This window comes from Diaphorina citri, unplaced genomic scaffold (genome assembly GCF_000475195.1).
Source record: "Diaphorina citri unplaced genomic scaffold, Diaci psyllid genome assembly version 1.1 scaffold375, whole genome shotgun sequence".
In the NCBI taxonomy this organism is placed as follows: domain Eukaryota; kingdom Metazoa; phylum Arthropoda; class Insecta; order Hemiptera; family Psyllidae; genus Diaphorina; species Diaphorina citri.
Window position 1 is genome coordinate 17,295 of NW_007377810.1, and position 23,440 is coordinate 40,734.

A 23,440-nucleotide genomic window follows, 5' to 3' on the forward strand; every position below is an offset into this window, starting at 1 on the left:
TCTTCTAATTTCGAATCCATTCACGGTGTCTAGCCCTAAAAGTCGTTAGACTAACATGAATTCAAAATCTGCGCAATAATTAGAAACATTATACGCTAGTACTATTGGAATGACAATTTAACGGAAATATGCCATCGAGTAAGAGAGTTGATTAGTGAGGTGTGCGCCGCGGGTTTTAGATTAACGTTGCGACTTGTATGGTGTTGTGCAGGAAGCAGGTTGGGGACGGGTTGCCTCCAGGTTAGAGGTAGGGCATGTGGCGTGTGTTAGGTCTTCCTCTATGTTCCGCCCGAGGTTGGTTCCGGTGTGATCGAACTACTTGAGTCGCCTGTTGCTTTATAGTCTCGGTTATAACCGGCGACCGTTCCAAGTGGATAAACTGCGGTTGGTGCAGAATACCATGCGCCCTAGGTTCGATACAGGTAGGACCCGAGAATACCCAGTAAGTCCCAGCCCTTAGTCTCGACCGCCTGAAGACCCTTCGGCGGTCCCGGTGCGTTAGCAGCCCTGTAGCTTATAAGTTGCATTCATGGAGGTATACGATCTGTTGGAAATTTTGTACAGGAGGCTTCAAATTGGGGCAAAACATTTGAAGCGGTTATGTACTAAAAACTGAAGTTATCAATAAACAAATCGGATTGATCTTTTGTAGACACTCGCACATGGTTTTACATATTGTTTGGCTGTTGTCTAGTGAGCGATGTGTAGACGACCCATATGGTGTGCTGGCATACGCACTAAAATTTTCAGTGTAATATAGTCCGCTCTCATGGTTATTTTAATAATTTTAGTGAGTCCACGTTTACATCGTTTCCTCCGGTTATGCCTTCGTGCGGTTGGAGAAGAGACTTCTAACATTTGCTGTAAAAACGCGCCCAGGATTGGATTGTTTGGGCTCTGCGCCCCAGAATGGGTTCATCACACTTCTCAAGTTAGCCATCTGAGCCTGTCTTTGTTTTTGGGGCATCATCCATGGCTCTGCCCACTGGTTGTCCATGGCTCTTGGGATGAATGGGTTCATTTTATTCATGTTCATGTTCTCTGGATTGTTCATCATGATTGCAGCACGTCCCATTGGTTCGATAGAGAGTTCATTCTCAAAATTCATTCCACTGTACTCGGCAGATTTTGGTTTGAATGGTTTTGCAGACATCATTCTGTCATTCTTCTGACTTTCTTTGGTTTTCAGTATGACATTGCTGGAGTAGAACTGAGGTGAGGAGTAAGTATCAAACATGGGGTATTGTTTATCCCAAGCGTTCACTGGTGATGATGGCGTGGAATCATAGAACGGCATTGGTATATTGAATGGGGACAGGTTCTGAGAGTACATCATTTGTTGACCCATCGGCTGTAAGTTGGGCATAAAATCTCCAGTTTTCAAAGCTCCCTGGAACTGTTTGTCTCCTCCCAAGTAGAACATGGTGATTGGAGGTCTCTCGGAATCCGAGTAGATCATTAATGGGATAGAGTTGGAGCCTCCAGAGTAGAACAGCTGCTGCTGGTGAGCAATAGGGGCTTGACCTGTTTGTTCCTTTTGATATCCCATCATTTGAACCCCTGAGTATTGGGTGATTGGCATGCCTGGCGGATGATTACCAGGTGGGTATATTGCGGCATATGGAGTTGGGTTTATGTGCTGGTTGGTTGTGGGTCTCTTGTTCTGATTTCCCTGAGGTGTTGGGTTAGGGCCTTGCTGAGGTTGTTGCTGATGGAGAGGTTGAGGAGGAGGCTCCACCTTCTCTTCCGTAGTCGCAGCATTTTCATCTCCACTTTCCATATTATCACTGGTGTTGATTTCATTTTCACTTTCTTGTGATCTGTATAGTTGAGCGTTTGCCTGACGGTTTTCGCTCGGTGTGACTGCTGACTGCCAGGACATTGCTGCTGCTGGTTGTTGGTTTTTGTTTGACATCCCCAGCATTTGCTGACGTCCGGCTGCTGATGGTCCACCGGTTTGTGAAGCTGAAGAGAAACATGTTGCTCCCAGGAGGTATAAAACTGTCAATGTCTGAAAGAAGAAACAAAGGACTTGAATTCAAATAGTAATTCACATACCATTGTGGTCTTCGTAGCTTAAAAAATACACCTTTATGTACAGGATTGAGTAGTCCCGTTACCCCAGATTATGAAAAATTCAAAAGACTTTTCCTCTAGTACCTATTGAAATTTTTAGATTTAAAGAAATTTTTAGGTAGATTAGAGACAGAAATTTAAGAAACCCACAAGTAAAATTTCAGTAACTCACCTTAATCATAATTTCAGTTTCTATTAACGGGGGAACGATATTTGTGACGAGCCTTTAAGTATGCTTACCATAGTTAAAAATTCCTCCACTAGCAACCTTTCACCAACAATACCCTATACATGCTATTAATTCAATTTCCATTTCCCTTTTCAGATATTTGGGAATTTGCTGTCCGGATGACATCAAACCCGTCAGCAACGTCTCACGGATATCCACACTCGGTAATCTGGAAAATGACATGCTGATCGGAACCACTGACTATTTCATTCCTCCTGACGCACCTGTCGTCTTAAATGCAGTCCCTCCTGCAAGCCAAGGTCCAGTAGCACCAGAACAAGCGAAATCAGATCCTAAAAATTTCTTTTGTTTGTGTTAAGGTCGTTCACCACTCTGTACTCCGGCTCAGAGCTGGTTGTAGCCGGCAAGGTGAGGAAATTTGGAGTAGTCTACTCCCTGTTTACAGTCCCCAAACTAGACGCTGATCTACTCTCTGTTTATAGTCCCTCAGCCAGACTCTCATCTACTCTCTGTTTATAGTCCCTTAGCCAGACTTAGATTATCCATACTAAAGGTCATAATACAATATGGGTAGGTACCCAAAACAACTTTTATACCTCACCAATTTATTGTTCTTATGAGAGTGCGCCCCGAAATAGCATACGAGTATTATATCGCAGAAGTCTATCCGTTCGAATACCAATCACGCATGAAGTTTTTTAATTTCAATGACCCGTTTTATCCTCATTTATTTGAGAATTTGATCACGTATTAATAGAGCTCTAAGGGTTAAGTGGTAGAGAACGCCTCCGGGGTTAACCTCGCCTAGTGGTTACCTTCCACTCAAGAGTCTATTATTATTATTATGAACGATTGAAATTTTATTTTCCAGTGCCCGAGATTCGAACACGTTCCGTGTATCAGTCAACGTTGAGCCAGAGACCAAGGTCAACTTTGGCATGACATACGAGCAGTTCCTCACTAGAACTTTGGGTCACTATGAACACGTCGTTAATGTCAATAAGGAAATTTGGAGTAGTCTACTCCCTGTTTACAGTCCCCTAACTAGACGCTGATCTCTGTTTATAGTCCCTCAGCCAGACTCTCATCTACTCTCCGTTTATAGTCCCTTAGCCAGACTTAGATTATCCATACTAAAGGTCATAATACCATATGACCTTTGTATTATGGGTAGCATTTCTTTTGAATATGGGTAGCATTTCTTTGTATTATGGGTAGCATTTCTTTTGTTTGTGTTAAGGTCGTTCACCACTCTGTACTCCGGCTCAGAGCTGGTTGTAGCCGGCAAGCTGAACCAGAAGGAAGAACTGAAGAGGCTGTCTGGAAATGTGGCCGGAAGGAGTGTCAATGGATCCGAATCCTTTGAGTTGCCAGAGCTGCATCATGTGGAAAATGAGACCGCGATGTACTGTGGTGGAGATACACTTCATATTGAACATTTCCTTGAGGAGAATAGAACCCATGGTAAGTATCCATTTCCACCGTGGTATGAAAGGCTTTTTTGTGAAGCATACTAATTAAAATGAGCATTACATTACATTGAAATGGGGGTCTTTTCCGACGAAAGTCCCGTGTGCGGAGTCCAGTATGTAGGACTATTGCACCCGATTCTTGTTGTTTTTCACTCTTCTCCTTCAAATATTTCTGACGGCTAAAGCTGCTTGAGTTGTGCTGAAGGTATATGTCTTAAAATGAGACTGATTGGTAGGTATACTTTACACTTGATAATTATAATTATCTGTCTGTAGTCCAAATAGCGATATGTAGGTGCTACTATCTACTAGTGTTTGGATTGTTGTTACAAATGTCACAATTTTTGACCATTTGGTAATTTTTCCCAAAGATTACAAAGAATGGAATGTAAAAACTACAAAGTTAAAGATAGAGGGACCCCATGGCTTAGTTAGGATCTTCATTTTGAACTTTTTCTGATTCAGTTCTGTCTGAATAATGCTGATCGGCATGCTGGTGATATGTAGGTGCTACTATCTACTAGTGTTTGGATTGTTGATACAAATGTCAGAATTTTTGACCATTTGGTAATTTTTTCCAAAGAATACAAAGAATGGAATGTAAAAACTACAAAGTTAAAAATAGAGGGACCCCATGGCTTAGTTAGGATCTTCATTTTGAACTTTTTCTGATTCAGTTCTGTCTGAATAATGCTGATCGGCATGCTGGCTAAGAAATAAGTCTGAATAATACTAATGTTTTTAAAGGGACTTTCAATATAACATCTGTTAAACAGAATGCCTCTAAACAAAATAATCTTCAATGTGCCATATTCTTGTTTCGAAAAATTTGCTATGGAAATCGACGCTTTTTCTCGCAGTGATTTTTCGTAGTGTTGTTTCAACTAAAATGTTTATTTCGTATTGTGATTTCAAAACAAATTGATGTCTCCCGAAAGAACAATCTGATGTTCAAATTTTATTTATTGATTTTCTGTAAATAAAACTTTTGTAAATAAAGATTTTGTAATAAAAAAGAGATTTTTCTTTCTCGATTTGGAAGACTACAGATTCAAAATTCCGTTAGGTACAAATGAAGAACTAACGACAAATAGTTGGTGGTGTCTCTGAAACCATATGTACGTCGCGTGGCTGAAATATCAACAAAGAAATAAGAATCACCAAAATTTCAGAATTATCTACAAAAGTAAAAAAGCTTTATTATATTGAATATTTACATTTCACATTTACAGTGTTCATTGAACACTATGATGATTAGAGGTAAGTGTTGCTAACCTGAAACGTTTCCATTTCACCCGAGATTTTTTCGTACACTATAGCTCTATTTTTGATTCCAACGCCGCTTTAATAGGGCGCGCGGCGTTCACTTGGCATCAGGAGTGGGGGTAAAAATTGTGGAAACCAAATAAAACAAATATGGCAGAACCGAATGCTACTCGAAGGTCGCTTCCGAAATTTAGGACGTGGCGTTCACTCGAAAAGCTAACGCCAGGAGGGAAAGGGTTCGCAAGTTCGCATCAAAGCGTTGGAATGGAAAACAGAGCTTATGTGCAGACCCGGAAGTGAAATCTATCCCATGAATCCACCTCCAATGCCTAATCCCCCAACTCCCAATCCTCCCACACCAAGTCCCACGCCAGTGTTTGGCAGAATCCCTACTCCCGTATTCAGTCCCGTGTTATACCCTTGGTTGGCGCTCAGACCGCCTGCGTTGAAGTTTTGGTCGTTGACACCAAGGGATTGACTTCCCTGGCCAAAGTTGCTGCCCGAGAAGCCCTTGTCCGAGTTGACCTGGGTGTAGATCTGCCCGCCTGATGGCAGGGGCTGAACGAAACCCGTGTTGACGTTCTCGTGTCCGAATTGCTGGTTGTTGGAGGCGCCCGAGCTTTGTCCGGCCAAATGACCTGGAATAGAATGCAAATGCGTTATTTTAATTTCATTAAAATTTTGGCTGATCCTTCTGAAATAGATGGGTGTGAGAATCCACTTTTGAGGACTATTGCACTCTTGTTTTCAAGCAATAGATGTAAATGTACCTACCTCTACCTACTGTATGAATTTCGAATGGAGTGAATGGAAGTAAATTTTCGGGAGAAGAAGGAGGGGAGTTTAATTTTTATTGGGTTTAACGGTTGATATCGGCTCCTTAATAATTAATATCAAAACGGGCTTTTTTTACAATTTTATTACTGCCTTATCATCTTATCAAGGATTCCCAGTTCCCACCTAAGCTCATTTAATGATTTCAACGTCAATATGATGGTTTCAAAAATTACATAAATTTCATTAAAATTTTGGCTGATCCTTCTGAAATAGATGGGTGTGAGAATCCACTTTTGAGGACTATTGTACTCTTGTTTTCAAGCAGTAGACGTAAATGTACCTACCTCTCTCTACCTACTGTATGAATTTCGAATGTAGTGAATGGAAGTAAATTTTCGGAGAAGAAGGAGGTTAATTTTTGTTGGGTTTAACGGTTGATATCGGCTCCTTAATAATTAATATCAAAACGGGCTTTTTTTTACAATTTTATTACTGCCTTATCATCTTATCAAGGATTCCCAGTTCCCACCTAAGCTCATTTAATGATTTCAACGTCAATATCACTATTAGACCCTCTCAACTCACCATTGTGTAAGTTGCTGTACTGATTGTTCAGTCCGGTGTTGCCATACCCTCCTCCAAAGCCTCCCCCAAAACCTCCCAATCCAAACTGACTCGTTCCAAGAACAGCATTCCGGCCACTGGAAAATGGGTGAGACGTTTGTGATTGGTGGAGGTGACTGTTGGACAGGGCACTCTCATGGTCAGAAGGGATGACTGCTACAGGAACGATAGCAATGATGGGTGCGGCCTTATTCTGGGGGACCCAGTGTTGCCAAACCCTCCTCCAAAGCCTCCCCCAAAACCTCCCAATCCAAACTGAGTCGTTCCAAGAACAGCATTCCGGCCACTGGAAAATGGGTGAGACGTTTGTGATTGGTGGAGCTGACTGTTGGACAGGGCACTCTCATGGTCAGAAGGGATGACTGCTACAGGAACGATAGCAATGATGGGTGCGGCCTTATTCTGGGGAACACCTTGAACTGGATTGGAGGCTGTGAAGAAAGATGGTGGAGGAACTCTATTAATAAGCATTCAGATCAGACTAACAATTAATAATGGTGTAGGACCCGCCAAAAATTCGTTTACATCTTCAGAGAAACGTTGGCTGTTCGTATTTGGCTCCTTTGCCTACGACACCTTGAACTGGATTGGAGGCTGTGAAGGAAGATGGTTGAGGAACTCTATTAATAAGCATTCAGACCAGACCAACAATTAATAATGGTGTAGGACCCGCCAAAAATTCGTTTACATCTTCAGAGAAACGTTGGCTGTTCGTATTTGGCTCCTTTGCCTACATTTGCACCTGATGATTTTAATAATTTTATTGGACATCCTGATTAATGTGACTTTAAAATCACAATGTCTTTGGACACAAATGTGTATGCGAGTGTGAGTCGGTTGTTATACATTTTGGTACACTCACAGTAGGTTTTAGTTAGGCTAAACAAATAACTATGAAGTCAAAATTCTGTATTGGAAGTTACAAAACGGGGTTAAACTTCAGAGGACATGTTTTAAAGGATAGATAGGTACTTACGTTGAATATTCTGATGTCCCGACGATTGCTGTGGCCTGGCTGCTCCCAGAAGTCCAGCAGCTCTGATTCCCGATCCTGAATGACCATAAGAGCCAGGATGGACATAGCTTGATCCCGCGTTACCATAAGACGTGGTTGGCGTCACTTCATCAGCCCTCAGGAAATATGATGTTATGTGACCTTGGAGTTATTAATTTATTTATGTTGCGGCATGTAGAGATGGGAGAGTGAAGAAGAGGAATTAGTGCTTACTATTATTAATTATTTGAAGTTATATTATACATAGGTAATAGGTAATTGAAATTAAATCACGGCATGTACAGATGGGAGAGTCGGAGAGTGAAGAAGAGGAATTAGTGCTTACTATTATTAATTATTTGAAGTTATATTATACATAGGTAATAGGTAATTGAAATTAAATCAAATAATTCGCCAAAGAGGATTTTCACACTGTTTCTTCAGGCCCTTTACCATCTGCTTATTGTTGTTGTAGCGAAATTCCTTTTAGTCAGACTCAGCGAGGACAAACTCGGCAACAGCTTTTGGATGAGACCACAGGTCAGTGGTGGTCAGATCTGTTGGAGTAGCACTACCGGTAGGTGTTGTTCCATAGGTAGATCGCTACTTGTAGAGAGCGATTATGACTATGAGACTAAGAAAGACTTGATTCTCGTCAACAAGACAAGCGCACACAATTAAACAATCAGGGAATCCTGTACACACAACACACAATTTATTGAAGAGGAAATAATTGAAGGAGCTCGAACACAACTAGAAGAAAGAACTTAAGGAGAGTCGAGAAAGAACATTGTTAGACACGTGGAGTTGTGGAAACAGAGAGAAGACTTGAAGAAATATTAATCTTAACAAAGAAGCAGCAGAAAAAACTAATAAACAAAAAAAAAATGTAAACGAGAATGTAGATTGAGACTGAGTCATGGAAGTGCAAGAAGAGGAGAGAAGAGTGTGTGTAGGTATAAACGTAATTGTGTAACACTTGCGGCACTAATAAACAACAAAAATGTAGATTGAGACTGAGTCATGGAAGTGCAAGAAGAGGAGAGAAGAGTGTGTGTAGGTATAAACGTAATTGTGTAACACTTGCGGCCTAGCATTACAGTATAGTGAGAGACATAACGAGAGCCACAGAATGAAGATTAAATTGAGAGAGAGAGAGAGAGAGAGAGGAGGTGGGAGGGAAGAGGAAAGAGGTCATTCCTAGGGATACTGGATTAAAATCTACTTTCATCTTAAGATAAGGAGGGATGAATTATCGGCTTGCCTAGTTCCCCTATGTTGATTAATTCCTTAATGATAAGGCCTATCTGGGCCTCTAACGACTACAGAGAAAGATTATATATTTTAAACATACATAAACAATCTGCCAGCCTCTGGCTGGCTGCTAAATAAAAGCACAGAATATCAATGAATCTTGTGATATTGTGTTGGCGTCAAATAGGTTGAACCTTGGCCAGCGCCATATTGGCTCTGATATTTCTTGTCCGCTGAGTTCAAACTAGTGTGGCCTTGGGAGCCCGCGTTGTATCCCTTCTGGGATTGGGTGTAGGAGGAGATTTGGCCTCCGTTGGGCAGGGGTTGGACGAAGGCCGTGTTGTGGTTGTTCACGTTGAATTGATTTTGGGCGCCCGTGTTGGAGTGAAGTTGAGAATGAGCTCCTTAAAAGGAATTAACAGGAAGGTTATTCATCTTATACTTGATTCATTAACGTCTAAAAATTAATCAATCAGATTGCTGAAATCCAGATGGCATTACCTTTAATCTTCTCAGAACTATTATACGAACTACAAAGTTAGTTTTGTTATAGTTTTTTTTTTGTTTTTTTTTTTTTGTAATTGATAATTTTTAATTGTGCTAATTTTTAACAAATTGCCTACTTAGTAAACATACCTTGGTTCAATGAGCTATGTTGTCCTCCTGTAGTGGCTGAATAAGTGCTAGCTGGGGTAGAGTATCCTCCTGTGTAAGGTGATGTAGGCAGACTTGTGTAGCGAGATCCTAGTACAGAAGAGTCCCAGTTGTTAGAACTTGATCTTTCCATGGGCTCATTGATCTCATAGTTCTTGGATTGTTTGGGCTCTGCGCCCCAGAATGGGTTCATCACACTTCTCAAGTTAGCCATCTGAGCCTGTCTTTGTTTTTGGGGCATCATCCATGGCTCTGCCCACTGGTTGTCCATGGCTCTTGGGATGAATGGGTTCATTTTATTCATGTTCATGTTCTCTGGATTGTTCATCATGATTGCAGCACGTCCCATTGGTTCGGTAGAGAGTTCATTCTCAAAATTCATTCCACTGTACTCGGCAGATTTTGGTTTGAATGGTTTTGCAGACATCATTCTGTCATTCTTCTGACTTTCTTTGGTTTTCAGTATGACATTGCTGGAGTAGAACTGAGGTGAGGAGTAAGTATCAAACATGGGGTATTGTTTATCCCAAGCGTTCACTGGTGATGATGGCGTGGAATCATAGAACGGCATTGGTATATTGAATGGGGACAGGTTCTGAGAGTACATCATTTGTTGACCCATCGGCTGTAAGTTGGGCATAAAATCTCCAGTTTTCAAAGCTCCCTGGAACTGTTTGTCTCCTCCCAAGTAGAACGCTTGTACCTATAAGACCCGCGGAAAATTCTTATGTTTTTGGAATCATTCTTCTTTCAGACATAAAATACGCTGAAACAGATGACGGGTATGGTACCAAACCTTTGACTTCAGACATGATATCTGCCTTTGAAAACTATGCCAAGCTTCTTAACTACACCCTGGCCAAAGACTCTGAATTGGTAAGTTAGAAATATCTTCTTCTTTTTTTTTTTCGCCTTTTCCCGTGTACAGACGGGGTCGGCGTTTTTCATCAGCCTCTCAATCAATCCTAACTAGGGTGATTGCTTTGGGCTGACATTTGGTTTTGGCTACAAATTTTACGATTGGATGCCCTTTGCACTCAATTTTTGCTATTTCTTTAGCAAAGGAAATTCAGGCTCGTATACGTCCTGTTTAAAGTCCCCTGCCAGACTAAGCTGGTCTACTCCCTGTTTAAAGGATAAGAATAAAAGCACATTAAGGGAAATCCTTTCAACTGCTATTTGCTAAAATTTGTGGGGGAAAAGGATAACCTATTTTGGAAAGCTCATTTTTATCTCTCGGCTGGATCTCAAGTTCCCATTTTGGAATGAAATCACTCACAAAGATTTCCTAATTGTTTTATTTACCTTTCTATTACTACAGTATAGCGGAGCTATACTAGTAATGAAAGTATTGCAATCGGTCCAAATTTTCAAAATCGGGATCTCTCGGCTGGATCTCAAGTTCCCATTTTGAAATGAAATCACTAATAAAGATTGCACTTTAATAAATCAAATGAAAAAAAAAAACTAATAAAGATTTCCTCATTGTTTTATTTACCAGACGGACTTGAAGTATCAGGAGTGTGGTAATTCTAGTGCGGGCTCTACAAGCAGTTCCCAACATTGTAAACACGTGGCCTCCTGTCTGTTGTCTGACATTTCACTGGATATGAACACCTACGAGCCCTACCATTGCGTCATTGACAACAAGTAAGCCCAATAGTTTAATTTTCAAAAAATTAACTAATTTCATATTATGTGAAAATAAAATTGAAATATGTAACTATCAAAAATTAAACTATGTACATAACTTCATTATGGAATTTATGTATTGTATGTAGAGGGAACTGTAACTGCTGAGAACCAACCTCAGTGGTTTAGTGGTTAACGCGTTGGACTTCGGATCTGGAGGTTGGTGGTTCGAGTCCAAGTCAAGTCGCAAGATTTATTCAACATTGTAAACACGTGGCCTCCTGTCTGTTGTCTGACATTTCACTGGATATGAATACCTATGAGCCCTACCATTGCGTCATTGACAACAAGTAAGCCCAATAGTTTAATTTTCAAAAATTAACCAATTTCATATTATGTGAAAATAAAATTGAAATATGTAACTATCAAAAATTAAACTACATAACTTCATTATGGAATTTATGTATTGTATGTAGAGGGAACTGTAACTGCTGACAACCAACCTCAGTGGTTTAGTGGTTAACGCGTTGGACTTCGGATCTGGAGGTTGGTGGTTCGAGTCCAAGTCAAGTCGCAAGATTTATAACAGCTGCTGCTGGTGAGCAATAGGGGCTTGACCTGTTTGTTCCTTTTGATATCCCATCATTTGAACCCCCGAGTATTGGGTGATTGGCATGCCTGGGGGATGATTACCAGGTGGGTATATTGTGGCATATGGAGTTGGGTTTATGTGCTGGTTGGTTGTGGGTCTCTTGTTCTGATTTCCCTGAGGTGTTGGGTTAGGGCCTTGCTGAGGTTGTTGCTGATGGAGAGGTTGAGGAGGAGGCTCCACCTTTGAGTATTGGGTGATTGGCATGCCTGGCGGATGATTACCAGGTGGGTATATTGTGGCATATGGAGTTGGGTTTATGTGCTGGTTGGTTGTGGGTCTCTTGTTCTGATTTCCCTGAGGTGTTGGGTTAGGGCCTTGCTGAGGTTGTTGCTGATGGAGAGGTTGAGGAGGAGGCTCCACCTTCTCTTCCGTAGCCGCAGAATTTTCATCTCCACTTTCCATATTATCACTGGTGTTGATTTCATTCTCACTTTCTTGTGATCTGTATAGTTGAGCGTTTGCCTGACGGTTTTCGTTCGGTGTGACTCCACCTTCTCTTCCGTAGCCGCAGCATTTTCATCTCCACCTTCCATATTATCACTGGTGTTGATTTCATTCTCACTTTCTTGTGATCTGTATAGTTGAGCGTTTGCCTGACGGTTTTCGTTCGGTGTGACTGGTGACTGCCAGGACATTGCTGGTGGTTGTTGGTTTTTGTTTGACATCCCCAGCATTTGCTGACGTCCGGCTACTGATGGTCCACCGGTTTGTGAAGCTGAAGAGAAACATGTTGCTCCCAGGAGGTATAAAACTGTTAATGTCTGAAACAAAGGATTTGAATTCAAATCATAATTCATACTTCATTACAGTCGTCGTAACTTTAAACTTTTATGTATAGGACTAACTAGTCCCATTACCCCAAATTAAGTATGAAAAATTCAAAAGATTTTTCCTCTGGTAAGTAGGTAGAATTTTCAGATATCATAGAATTTTTTAGATAGATTAGGGATAGAAATTTAAAAACCCACAAGTTTAGTAAAAATTCAGTAACTCACCTTGATCATAATTTCAGGTTCTCTCTTCAAACACCTTCCTGGTTTGGTCTCTTCACAATAACTATCAACTTGTCAACAATTTCAACACGAATTCTGATTGTTTGCATTTCGAGTTCGTCCAGCTAGCGGTTTTGTTTTTGAAATCCATAGGTCACATAGATACCAGGGCGGGGAGTAAAACCTCTTTTCAGGCTACTTTGAATATCACAGAGGTTATAAGTGTTATCTCCTCAATCCTTCTATCATTGCTCGAATCTTTAACTTGTAATGTAAGCCTCCTCAATTGCCCCTACGAGGCTAAGTGAATCCCTAACAATGTCTGAAAGAAGAAACAAAGGACTTGAATTCAAATAGTAATTCACATACCATTGTGGTCGTCGTAGCTTAAAAAATACACCTTTATGTACAGGACTGAGTAGTCCCATTACCCCAGATTATGAAAAAGTCAAAAGATATTTGAAATTTTTAGATTTTATAGAAATTTTTAGGTAGATTAGAGACAGAAATTTAAGAAACCCACAAGTAAAATTTCAGTAACTCACCTTAATCATAATTTCAGTTTCTCTCTTCAAACACCTTCCTGGTTTGGTTTCTTCACAATAACTATCAACTTGTCAACAATTTCAACAAAAATTCTGATTGTTTGCATTTCGAGTTCGTCCAGCTAGCGGTTTTATTGTTTTGTTTTTGAAATCCATAGGTCACATAGATACCAGGGCCGGGAGTAAAATCTCTTTTCAGGCTACTTTGAATATCACAGAGGTTATAAGTGTTATCTCCTCAATCCTTCTATCATTGCTCGAATGTTTAACTTGTAATGTAAGCCTCCTCAATTGCCCCTACGAGGCTAAGTGAATCCCTAAATCCAAGGACAACTTTTTATTAGTACCTATTCGGGAGTAAAACCTCTTTTCAGGCTACTTTGAATATCACAGAGGTTATAAGTGTTTTCTCCTCAATCCTTCTATCATTGCTCGAATCTTTAACTTGTAATGTAAGCCTCCTCAATTGCCCCTACGAGGCTAAGTGAATCCCTAAATCCAAGGACAACTTTTTATTAGTACCTATTTTTTCCCCAACCAGGAATTGAGTCCGAGACCTCTATGAAAGTAACTTTTTTGCTAACTTTGTAGATCCAGGAAGAATATTCGAAAGGCGATTAGGTTTCTACCCATGTAAGTGATGTAGTACGTACCAACAAAATGCCTTCTCTAAGGCCAGCCACTCACTATTTATTTTTTCCCCAACCAGGAATTGAGTCCGAGACCTCTATGAAAGTAACTCCTTTGCTAACTTTGTAGATCCAGGAAGAATATTCGAAAGGCGATTAGGTTTCTATGTCTACCCATGTAAGTGATGTAGTAGGTAGTACGTACCAACAAAATGCCTTCTCTAAGGCCAGCCACTCACTATCAGGTAGACCTGACTGGTACACCTGATCAGGTCCGCCTGTCAGGTCTACCTGATTGTGAGTACCTGGCCTAACAGAAGCGAACATAACGGATCCAGAGATATGATTGGAAATCCGGGCCTGAGTAAGGCAGTGAAGAATTTGCTGATCAAAACAGGAGTACAATATCTGCATCAGCAGTCAATAAGTAAGTCAGCTTAACCCTTAAATGTTCTAAAATGTGAATTTATGTAGGTAGGAATTAGGAATACGACTCGGTACACTGCGTACAGGTGCATAGGTAATTAACGCCTCTTTTCGGACTCTAAAGGCTACTAGGGCTAATCGGGCGGTGTAAAATCATGCGCACCGTTTTGGAGGAATTCAAAAGAGCTTCTCAATTTTCCTCACGAGCCCCAACCAGGAATTGAGTCCGAGACCTCTATGAAAGTAACTCTTTTTGCTAACTTTGTAGATCCAGGAAGGATATTCGAAAGGCGATTAGGTTTCTACCCATGTAAGTGATGTAGTACGTACCAACAAAATGCCTTCTCTAAGGCCAGCCACTCACTATCAGGTAGACCTGACAGGTACACCTGATCGGGTCCACCTGTCAGGTCTACCTGATTGTGAGTACCTGGCCTAACAGAAGCGAACATAACGGATCCAGAGATATTATTGGAAATCCGTGCCTGAGTAAGGCAGTGAAGAATTTGCTGATCAAAACAGGAGTACAATATCTGCATCAGCAGTCAATATGTAAGTCAGCTTAACCCTTAAATGTTCTAAAATGTGAATTTATGTAGGTAGGAATTAGGAATTCGACTCGGTACACTGCGTACAGGTGCATAGGTAATTAACGCCTCTTTTCGGACTGTAAAGGCTACTAGGGCTAATCGGGCGGGGTTGAATCATGCGCACCGTTTTGGAGGAATTCAAAAGAGCTTCTCAATTTTCCTCACGAGACTGAGTGTACCCACCTCAAACTGAAATCAAATGATGAGTGCACCCAGAGACAGATCTGCCAAACGTAAATGAAATAAGGGAAGAACAGTCAAAATGTCCAAATGTCACAATGATTCGGACTTTGATTTTTATTTCCTCAAATGAATTTCTTCTAAGAATACAAAAGAGATTAACATGGTTTATAGAGAAGAGAGAAATAAACACAATAAAGAAGAATCTAAAATAATTAAAAATAAATAAAATAATAAATTAAGTAAATGAAAACTAGCAAAATAAATAAGTGTGCAAATTACAATAAATAGTAAGGCTATGTAGGTAACTATAGGGTATGTACCTAATTGGTTTAGGTATTCATGTCACAAATAAGGTCTTCATCAAAGATTGAGCGAGAGTCTTAAGCAAAATTTTCTTCCAAAACACCTTCAATAAATACAAGAGTAGATTCTCAAGATTAAAAAATGGTTTAAGAATTTTCCCTGTCTTTTATTGGAAGTTTTACACTCTCAAATGTACAGTAATTTTGAATCTTTCCTAGGTAGTAGGTATTTAAAGTAAATGGTACAACCATATAGGAAATATTCTGGGAAGATGCAACTTCATGTATAGTAGGTAGTATACGTCAGTGATTGTGCATAACAACCCTTGGACATTAATTACAATAAATTCGTCTATCTTGATTCTAAATACATAAAGCCCTTAAATAAATTAGCTAAGGATGTAAATTCCTGGGTAGGTAATGAAAACCTATCTCTAAATGCCTTAGGAAGGGGTATGTATTAATCAGGTATAATTAAATGAAGCGACTAAGCAATCTATTTTGCGCCCAACTCCAGGATCTTTGAAGAGCGATTTTCCAGGCTTCTAATATTCTGATTCACCAACACGTCCTGTAAAAAGATAACAAGGAACATTTTAGAAAGACATAAAATACAACATAGGAAATTTGTCATCTCCACTAAATTTTAAAATGGAAAATACAACGTGGGAGTTTTGTCATCTCCACTAATATTTAACTTGGAAAATCGTACCTGGGAGATTTGCCATCTCCACTAATTATGGAAAATACAATACCTAAGGGAGTTTTGTCATCTCCACTAATATTTAATTAATTTAGCGTGATAGGTTTCAGTGCTACCTAAATACATCTACCTACCTATTATTTTTGTATTGAAGTTGTGGAATATGGAGAAAATGTCAATTATTATAATATACCTAATTTAAAAGAGTAAAATATGAATTTGGATTTAAATAAACGAAAGTAATGCATCAGGCTAAAAAGGCAATCAAAATTATAAATCAGAAGAGGTTAATAAGTTTTCAATTTAGCGTGATAGGTTTCAGTGCTACCTAAATACCTCTACCTACCTATTATTTTTGTATTGAAGTTGTGGAATATGGAGAAAAAGTCAAATTATTATAATATACCTAATTTAAAAGAGTAAATATGAATTTGGATTTAAATAAACGAAAGTAATGCATCAGGCTAAAAAGGCAATCAAAATTATAAATCAGAAGAGGGTGAGTAAATATGAATTTGGATTTAAATAAACGAAAGTAATGCATCAGGCTAAAAAGGCAATCAAAATTATAAATCAGAAGAGGGTAATAAGTTAGTGGGTAGGTACTTGAAATTTAAATGTATTAAGGTAATAAATTGGAGGAAAGAAAGTTAAGATGCAAAGGGATTAGAGTTCATTGTATTTAATCTAATTAAGTACTTAGTACCTAGGTACTTACTTAAAAATCAAGAATCCATTATCATGCAAGAAATATGAATAGATAGGTATGTAGGTACTATTCAATGTTATCATCTCAGAGCAATAAAAAATCAATACAAATTAGTAATCTAATAAAATCAATTGGATGGACCTTCATTGAGATGCAAAGTAACTCAGACATGCACTATGCAACCTTATGCCTCTGAAACCATTCTCCTGTTCAAAGAATTCTGCACTATGCTCATTTGCTCATAGTGGAGACGTCATACTCTAAACTGTGTCTGTGTGTATGTATTGTGAGAATTTTTAGTCTCCGTTAATAATCATTAATCATGACTTTGCATCAATGTACCTGCATTTCTTGAGTTTATGAAACTTGGATCTTACTTGATTTGCGGAGAAGATGGTTGTGACCATCTACCACTACTATTGCTGCCGTTCTCAATTTGGATGGGTATCACTCGCACGTTATGTCCTGCCTGAGCATTAATCATTGAAAATCTATATACATAGCATTTTCTAAAGGCATTTTAGGCATTATTGGTTTTATGCATTTAAAATCAAGCGAGGAAGCTGGTAGCAATTTTCAAGGATTTGCTGGGGTTGCGATTGGGTATTCTAATTAAGTACTTAGCACCTACTTACTTAAAAATCAAATATCCATTATCATGCAAGAAATATGGATAGGTAGGTAATGTAGGTATGTAGGTACTATTCAATGTTATCATCTCAGAGCAATAAAAAATCAATACAAATTAGTAATCTAATAAAATCAATTGGATGGAGATAACTTAGTCTTCAATAATTTTCTTTATATTATGATGAACTTTATCAGATCTGTTCTCATTTTCAATCTCTATCTCTATCCAAGAATAATAACTTAGTCTTCAATAATTTTCTTCATATTATGATGAACTTTATCAGATCTGTTCTCATTTTCAATCTCTATCTCTATCCAAGAATGTACCTCGAATATAGACACCTATCTGATGGTGATGTCTTACATATAGGTATGTTTTAAGACCAGGAACTAGGAAACTACTGAGCTTATCATGCAACTAGATCTTCCTCAACCAATTCATTCCTGACTGTTTTTTCCCAAGATTAACCCATTGTTTACCAAAAGGACGATAAAGCTAAATACTCACCACTTGATTGTGTTGTCATGGATTGGCGGACCTGATAGGACACCTATCTGATGGTGATGTCTTACATATAGGTATGTTTTAAGACCAGGAACTAGGAAACTACTGAGCCTATCATGTAACTAGATCTTCCTCAACAAATTCATTCCTGGCTGTTTTTCCGAGATTAACCCATTGTTTACCAAAAGGACGATAAAGCTAAATACTCACCACTTGATTGTGTTGTCATGGATTGGCGGACCTGATAGGACAAATTCATTCCTGACTGTTTTTCCCCAAGATTAACCAATTGTTTACCAAAAGGACGATAAAGCTAAATACTCACCACTTGATTGTGTTGTCATGGATTGGCGGACCTGATAGGACTGACTGGTGGTGTTGCCACCTTGGTGAGATTGTTGCATGTATTGGGGAGGTCCGTTATCTGTGGGAAAAAAAGCAAATCAAAATGTTAAACTTGATTTTATACGTTGGATTGGATATTGATTTGGACTTGGGGAGCCACTAGTTCTTCAATAGGATTACATTCCTCGTTATTTTATTTTTTTTTTTTTTCTCTTAAGCGCTTTAACAATGCTTATGGGCATGTCGTTCGCGCTGAGGTTCCTCGTTAATTGAAAGTTGCTAAATCAGTGTTATCTGAGCGCACGGCAGTTCGCCAGGACGAGTTACAGTAAGCAATCTTGTGTATAAGTAGAACTTTTCCAAATATTTATATTTATATTTGGAAAAGTTCTCTCAAAAGTACCACCACTTATTTGGTGGTGTAGGTACCCATTTCAGGAATAGGAAAGTAAGAAATTGTTTTGGGACGAAATGGTTATGTGACATTTTTGTAAATGTGCCTACAATTTTTTAATGTTTGTATATGTTTGGGGTTTGGCAATTTGAGATCCATTTTTCATAAGTCTAATTTGAATCTTTTGATCGAAAATGACCGTGAGGAGGGAAAATAAAATGGTAGATTTTGTAAAACAAGTGTGGTAGGGGGATCTAACTACCTTGAAAACTAGGAAATGTTCATTCAATTTGCAATCCATCAAAGACAGACGAAAACAGGAAAATTCCAGTGCAGTATTTACACAGCAAAAGGATCTACGTTCATTTATTTACAGGAGGGACAAATGGCAAAAAAGAAAACGGAAGTTGCCTTACCGTTAGACTTGAAATTTGGGAAGCCAAACATACGAATTACATGAAGACTTAGAGATATGGACATCAAGATATGTACAAGGAGTGGCTATAAAGTATCAAGAGTGATGATGTTGCTAAGGGAAAACTACGCATGCGGGAATGTTGTGATGCACATTGTTTTACAGCTTGAAATCTCATCTCTAATTGAAAGCTCTCACGTATCTGTCCATCATTTGGTGAAAAAATGGAATATTAACAATTTATAATTGATTCGATTTTTTCTGCCACTGGATCAGAAATAATTCTTGATGCTCTGTAGTATGACGTGTACCTCAACATGTTGATTAGCATCTCTTGAGATTTTCAAGATCATTGTACTCTTGAGATTTTCAAGATCATTGTACTTCTCAGTTGAGGGACAGCCTCCGTGGCCTAATGGCACCACTCCTGAATCATCTTCTTCACTTTCATCTAAATATTGAGAACTTCTTCTCCTCTCTTGTACGTGCAGTGTGTTGGTAACAACTTCAGTCTTGTCATGTGTTTCTTGTGTTTCATAAGAACAATATTGTTCGGAGCTGGTAGAACTTCTGTCACTTGTAATTACTTGAGATCTGATTTCCACCTCTTGTTCAAGAGTAGGAGCACAGTTTGTAACTTGTGCCTCGTTTGCTAATGGCACACTAGGCTTGCACACCGGAGGTACTGGGTTCGATTCCCGGCGGCGTCGAAGTTCTGTGTTTGAAGTTCGGGGTGCACTCAGCCTTGTGAGGACAATATTGAGTACCTATCTACTCGTACATTGATCGATTAGCGATTGCTTTACCACAAAATAAATACATATTTAATGATTTGATACTTCTCAGTTGAGCAGTAGTACTTTGCTTCAGCAGTGACCATTGATCATGCATGTTTGTTAAGTCAGCACACTGCTATTGTTGAATGAAGTCAGAAGTATGTCACACATCCAGCTGACTGTTTTGTTTTGCATAACATATTTCACAGTAACCTATGTACCTAATAAGATATCAGATACCTACATAGGTAAGTAGATGGTGAAAATTCCCCACGTGTTTCATTCTTTCATGAGAGATTTCCAGTCACGTGAAGTCACCGTTCACCGTATTTAGGTAACCCATTTTAATCACTTTTAAATCCTAGGTTAGGTACTATAAAGTATAACATTGTAAATACTAACTTCCTGTATAACATACTACTTTTGAATTAATAATATGCTCTACTTTTGAATTCTTTCTCATATCTTTAAGTACCTATACCTACCTAATTGAAAGAAGATTTTTTTTTTTAATTATTATCTGAGCGCACGGCAGTGCGCCAGGCCAAGTTCCAGTAAGCACGCCTGTGTATCTTTACACGAACCGATTCGGCAGGTTTTGGCGTAAGAGTAATTATTTGGCATCTCACAAACAATCAGAAACTACCAGAAGAAATCTCTTGAAAAAGCCACAACTTGCAGAATAGTGCATCTTGGTAAAGGGTATTTTTGGACAGTTGCATGCGTTTTAATACGAGTGACTTTTAATGCACTATCACAATACTTCACATACATCTCGACAAGATCTCGTCAGATCATAAAAACACAAACATCATGATTAAAATAACACGAATGTAAGTACCAAATGGAAGACATAACGAGTCAAGTTCTAAACACTGTCCATGATAATTGCAACTTTTTTCATTTAATTCCCTATTAGGTAATGTTGGAAGTCCCATATAAGTCAAGCTCAAGGTGTTCCTGCCAGTACTAACCTAGTGAATACGTACACTATTAGCTATATGCTTAGAACTTGCTTCGGTCCATGTATTGTTCACAATGGAGAGGTGTATTATACTTATACCGATTATACCTTGTATTATACCGAGTAATTTCAGTAATTTATCTTTGTAACGTGTGAATAGGTCCGGAAAGGTATTTTTTTTTTTTTGGTTTCTACCGGTGTTCCCTTCCTTATCACTTGAGTCCAATGGGTATACTTGGTACAAGGTAATTTTAAGTAGTCAGGATTTCGAGATCTGTAGAAGGTTAAACTCATGTGCAAGGTCAAGTTTAATTCCTGGCAATGAATAATTGTCAACAAAATGAGGCCTTATCCGGCACAGAGGCACAGATTTTGCATCCTCTTTATCTTAAACCTGTCGATCTTTCAAAAAAGGTTCTATTCTCTAATATTTGACACAAGACATTTTCACAACGATGAACAACATTTTAAAACCCCTTTGACCTCCAAACAATTTTTAATAAATTTATTTTTTAAAAGGGGCTCTACTTTGAATGTCATATGCCCCACCTCCAAACGAAAACGAGACTACATTTTCGACTTCCCCTTTTCTTTTCAGATCTCCACAATACGCCGAAGTGTCAGACAATATTCCAGCGCCTCCGCCACCACCCCCCAGTTTCGGCGCCCCTCCACCCCCTCCTCCCCCACCTAATGGAGGTGGTGTGCCCCCTCCACCAGTGTTCGGTGGCCACATCCCGTCCATGCGATTGAAATCAGAGGTAAGAAATGTAATAAAGAACAAAATGAAAAATAGAAAGATGTGCCATTTGGACAGCAGAAATCATTAGATATTCATCGATTTCCGACCTAAATAAAGAGCGAAAGAAAGGAAGAAAGACTTGAAAAAGTAAAAATAGCTCCAAAAACATAAACAAGATAATAAAAAAAATACTTGGTAAAGAGTAAAGTCACGACCTGTAAAATCACAAGAGCCATGAGAAAAGATGGGAAAGAAATTGGGAACAAATCTGATAAAGTCTGAGACGCGACGAAAACGCGACTCATAAAAACGAGACAAACTGCTCGTAAAATACAAGATGAAGAAGATTAGAGGCCCTTTTGGTAGTAAATTCAGCAAAATCCGCACTAAAAATCTAGACGGAAATGCACCATGTCTAATGCAATTAGGGTCAGACATCGTTTTTGAAAACAAATTCACTTTGACATTGAAATTTTTTCAACAAAATATTCTAGAGGTGGAACACACCTAGCGAGTGGGTAAATTGTACTTAGGTGTACTTATGTATCTACCTAGGTAGTTAATGTCATATTTACACATATCCCTCGCTGTTCTGAAGAAAAAAAATTGTTTATTTTTACGACTTTGGAATGTGTTCATGCTTTGTTAAAATTTTAACGGTGTTTGTGTTTCACGTTGCTCTTGGATGTGTAAACAAACAAAAGAATCAGACGGCATAGTTCTAGGCCTTCCTGAGTCCTCCGATATGTATCTACCTAGGTAGTTAATGTCATATTTACACATATCTCCACTCGCTGTTCCGAAGAAAAAATTGTTTATTTTTACGACTTTGGAATGTGTTCATGCTTTGTTAAAATTTGAACGGTGTTTGTGTTTCACGTTGCTCTTGGATGTGTAAACAAACAAAAGAATCAGACGGCATAGTTCTAGGCCTTCCTGAGTCCTCCGAATTGTAATGAATACCATTGCACAATATGCCTAAAACAAGTAACCTTAGTATAGTCAGCAGCAATGAAATTATCCATAGCAGTAATGAAATTCCTCCAGCAGTAGTTGAATGAATGCTGCATTGACAATGGACCGTTTCGACAGATTTCAGATCGCAAAGAGCCACCGGCCGCTATCCAGAACGCCATGATGACCAAAGACAAGAAGCCGTTCACCTACACACCGGGCGGTATCGACCTGTCCGAAATCCGCAGTCCGCGCATGCAGAAACGTATCGTGCGCAACCAAAACGCACCGGACACGCATGTACCTCAGCCGGATGCGTCGAAACCGAAGCTGCCCCTCACGCCGGCGGCGCAGGCCGCTATGCAATCCCAGATGGCATTTTCCGTGTTTCCGTCCGGCCAGGTTCCGTCTCTGCCCAGTCAGGTGAACCAGCACAATGTGAGTTTCCGGACTACGGTTCTCTTCTTTTTTCTTCACCTTCTCCCGTGTACAGACGGGGTTGGCGTTTTTCGTCAACCTCTCAATCAGCCCTAACTAGGGTGACATCTGGTTTTGCCTACAAATTTTACGAGTGGTTGCCCTTCGCACTCAACCTCTGCTATTTCTTTAGTAATGAATAGTGCTAACCCTCGGGTCTGGATTTGGGTTTAGGCAAAAATAGTTCACTCAAGTTAGGGGGGTTTGAGAAAGATACAATATTCTTTTTCATTGAACTTTTGAACCTCCAGACCAGACACCATGATTCAAGTCTTCGTTAGATTTTCAATCCTTCAACCATTGCGATTTACACATACCTACACAAAACACATACACCCTGCTTCGTGTGACTCTGCTTCCTTGTTGATTTGTTTGTTACGTACGAGCTATTTGATTGCTTGATTTTGAGCTCAACCTTCCTTGTCGACTTTTTCATTTACGATTTCTTTTGTTGTTTGTAAAATATGAAATTCCAAGGCCTCCCGCAAATTAGGAGCGGCGACTTCCTTCAGTGTAGGCATAACATAATTTGTTGAATCGTCCTTATAAAAATAATAATAATAAATCT

At 39.2% G+C, this 23,440-nt stretch overlaps 4 protein-coding genes and 2 long non-coding RNA genes across 6 annotated transcripts; 2 read left to right on the forward strand and 4 right to left on the reverse strand.

The window, feature by feature from the left end:
* Positions 1-820: 820 nt before the first annotated feature.
* On the reverse strand, positions 821-2,264 carry LOC103508166. The gene is made up of 2 exons (XM_008472698.1): positions 2,249-2,264; positions 821-2,011 (listed from the first exon to the last, which is right to left on the reverse strand). Exons 1-2 carry the CDS (start codon positions 2,255-2,257, stop codon positions 821-823), a joined length of 1,200 nt encoding a protein of 399 aa, XP_008470920.1. The 5' UTR covers positions 2,258-2,264.
* A 1,653-nt stretch (positions 2,265-3,917) lies between these two features.
* Positions 3,918-4,758, forward strand: LOC108252266. The gene is made up of 2 exons (XR_001809483.2): positions 3,918-4,033; positions 4,246-4,758. It is a non-coding gene; the product is annotated as an uncharacterized LOC108252266 (long non-coding RNA).
* A 146-nt stretch (positions 4,759-4,904) lies between these two features.
* Positions 4,905-10,119, reverse strand: LOC103508163 (ATP-dependent RNA helicase glh-2-like). The gene is made up of 7 exons (XM_026822838.1): positions 10,099-10,119; positions 9,290-10,010; positions 8,826-9,057; positions 7,382-7,515; positions 6,607-6,836; positions 6,367-6,397; positions 4,905-5,642 (listed from the first exon to the last, which is right to left on the reverse strand). The coding sequence occupies exons 1-7, from the start codon at positions 10,117-10,119 to the stop codon at positions 5,308-5,310; spliced, it is 1,704 nt and encodes a 567-aa protein (XP_026678639.1). The 3' UTR covers positions 4,905-5,307.
* A 1,400-nt stretch (positions 10,120-11,519) lies between these two features.
* Positions 11,520-13,213, reverse strand: LOC103508167 (tyrosine-protein phosphatase non-receptor type 23-like). The gene is made up of 3 exons (XM_026822840.1): positions 13,129-13,213; positions 12,165-12,352; positions 11,520-12,033 (listed from the first exon to the last, which is right to left on the reverse strand). Exons 1-3 carry the CDS (start codon positions 13,135-13,137, stop codon positions 11,520-11,522), a joined length of 711 nt encoding a protein of 236 aa, XP_026678641.1. The 5' UTR covers positions 13,138-13,213.
* A 1,817-nt stretch (positions 13,214-15,030) lies between these two features.
* Positions 15,031-18,255, reverse strand: LOC108252267. Its single transcript, XR_003391204.1, has 2 exons — positions 18,131-18,255; positions 15,031-15,829 (listed from the first exon to the last, which is right to left on the reverse strand). It is a non-coding gene; the product is annotated as an uncharacterized LOC108252267 (long non-coding RNA).
* A 2,977-nt stretch (positions 18,256-21,232) lies between these two features.
* Positions 21,233-23,153, forward strand: LOC103508169 (neural Wiskott-Aldrich syndrome protein-like). The gene is made up of 3 exons (XM_026822841.1): positions 21,233-21,460; positions 22,534-22,833; positions 23,124-23,153. The coding sequence occupies exons 1-3, from the start codon at positions 21,233-21,235 to the stop codon at positions 23,151-23,153; spliced, it is 558 nt and encodes a 185-aa protein (XP_026678642.1).
* The last annotated feature ends 287 nt before the right edge of the window (positions 23,154-23,440 follow it).

Excerpts from the sequence above, each read along its gene's own strand:
- LOC103508163 (XM_026822838.1), bottom strand. The coding sequence starts at position 10,119 with ATGTCTGAAGTCAAAGGTTTG. Across the intron at positions 10,011-10,098 it reads TGTCTGAAGTCAAAGGTTTG|GTACAAGCGTTCTACTTGGG; the intron begins GTACCATACCCG and ends CGGGTCTTATAG. Across the intron at positions 6,398-6,606 it reads GAGGGTTTGGCAACACTGGG|CTGAACAATCAGTACAGCAA; the intron begins TCCCCCAGAATA and ends GGCAACACCGGA.
- LOC103508167 (XM_026822840.1), bottom strand. Across the intron at positions 12,034-12,164 it reads GCAAACGCTCAACTATACAG|ATCACAAGAAAGTGAGAATG; the intron begins ATCACAAGAAAG and ends TCAACTATACAG.
- LOC103508169 (XM_026822841.1), top strand. The coding sequence starts at position 21,233 with ATGTCATATGCCCCACCTCCAAACGAAAACGAGACTACATTTTCGACT. Across the intron at positions 21,461-22,533 it reads CCATGCGATTGAAATCAGAG|ATTTCAGATCGCAAAGAGCC; the intron begins GTAAGAAATGTA and ends CCGTTTCGACAG. Across the intron at positions 22,834-23,123 it reads GTCAGGTGAACCAGCACAAT|ACCAGACACCATGATTCAAG; the intron begins GTGAGTTTCCGG and ends TTGAACCTCCAG.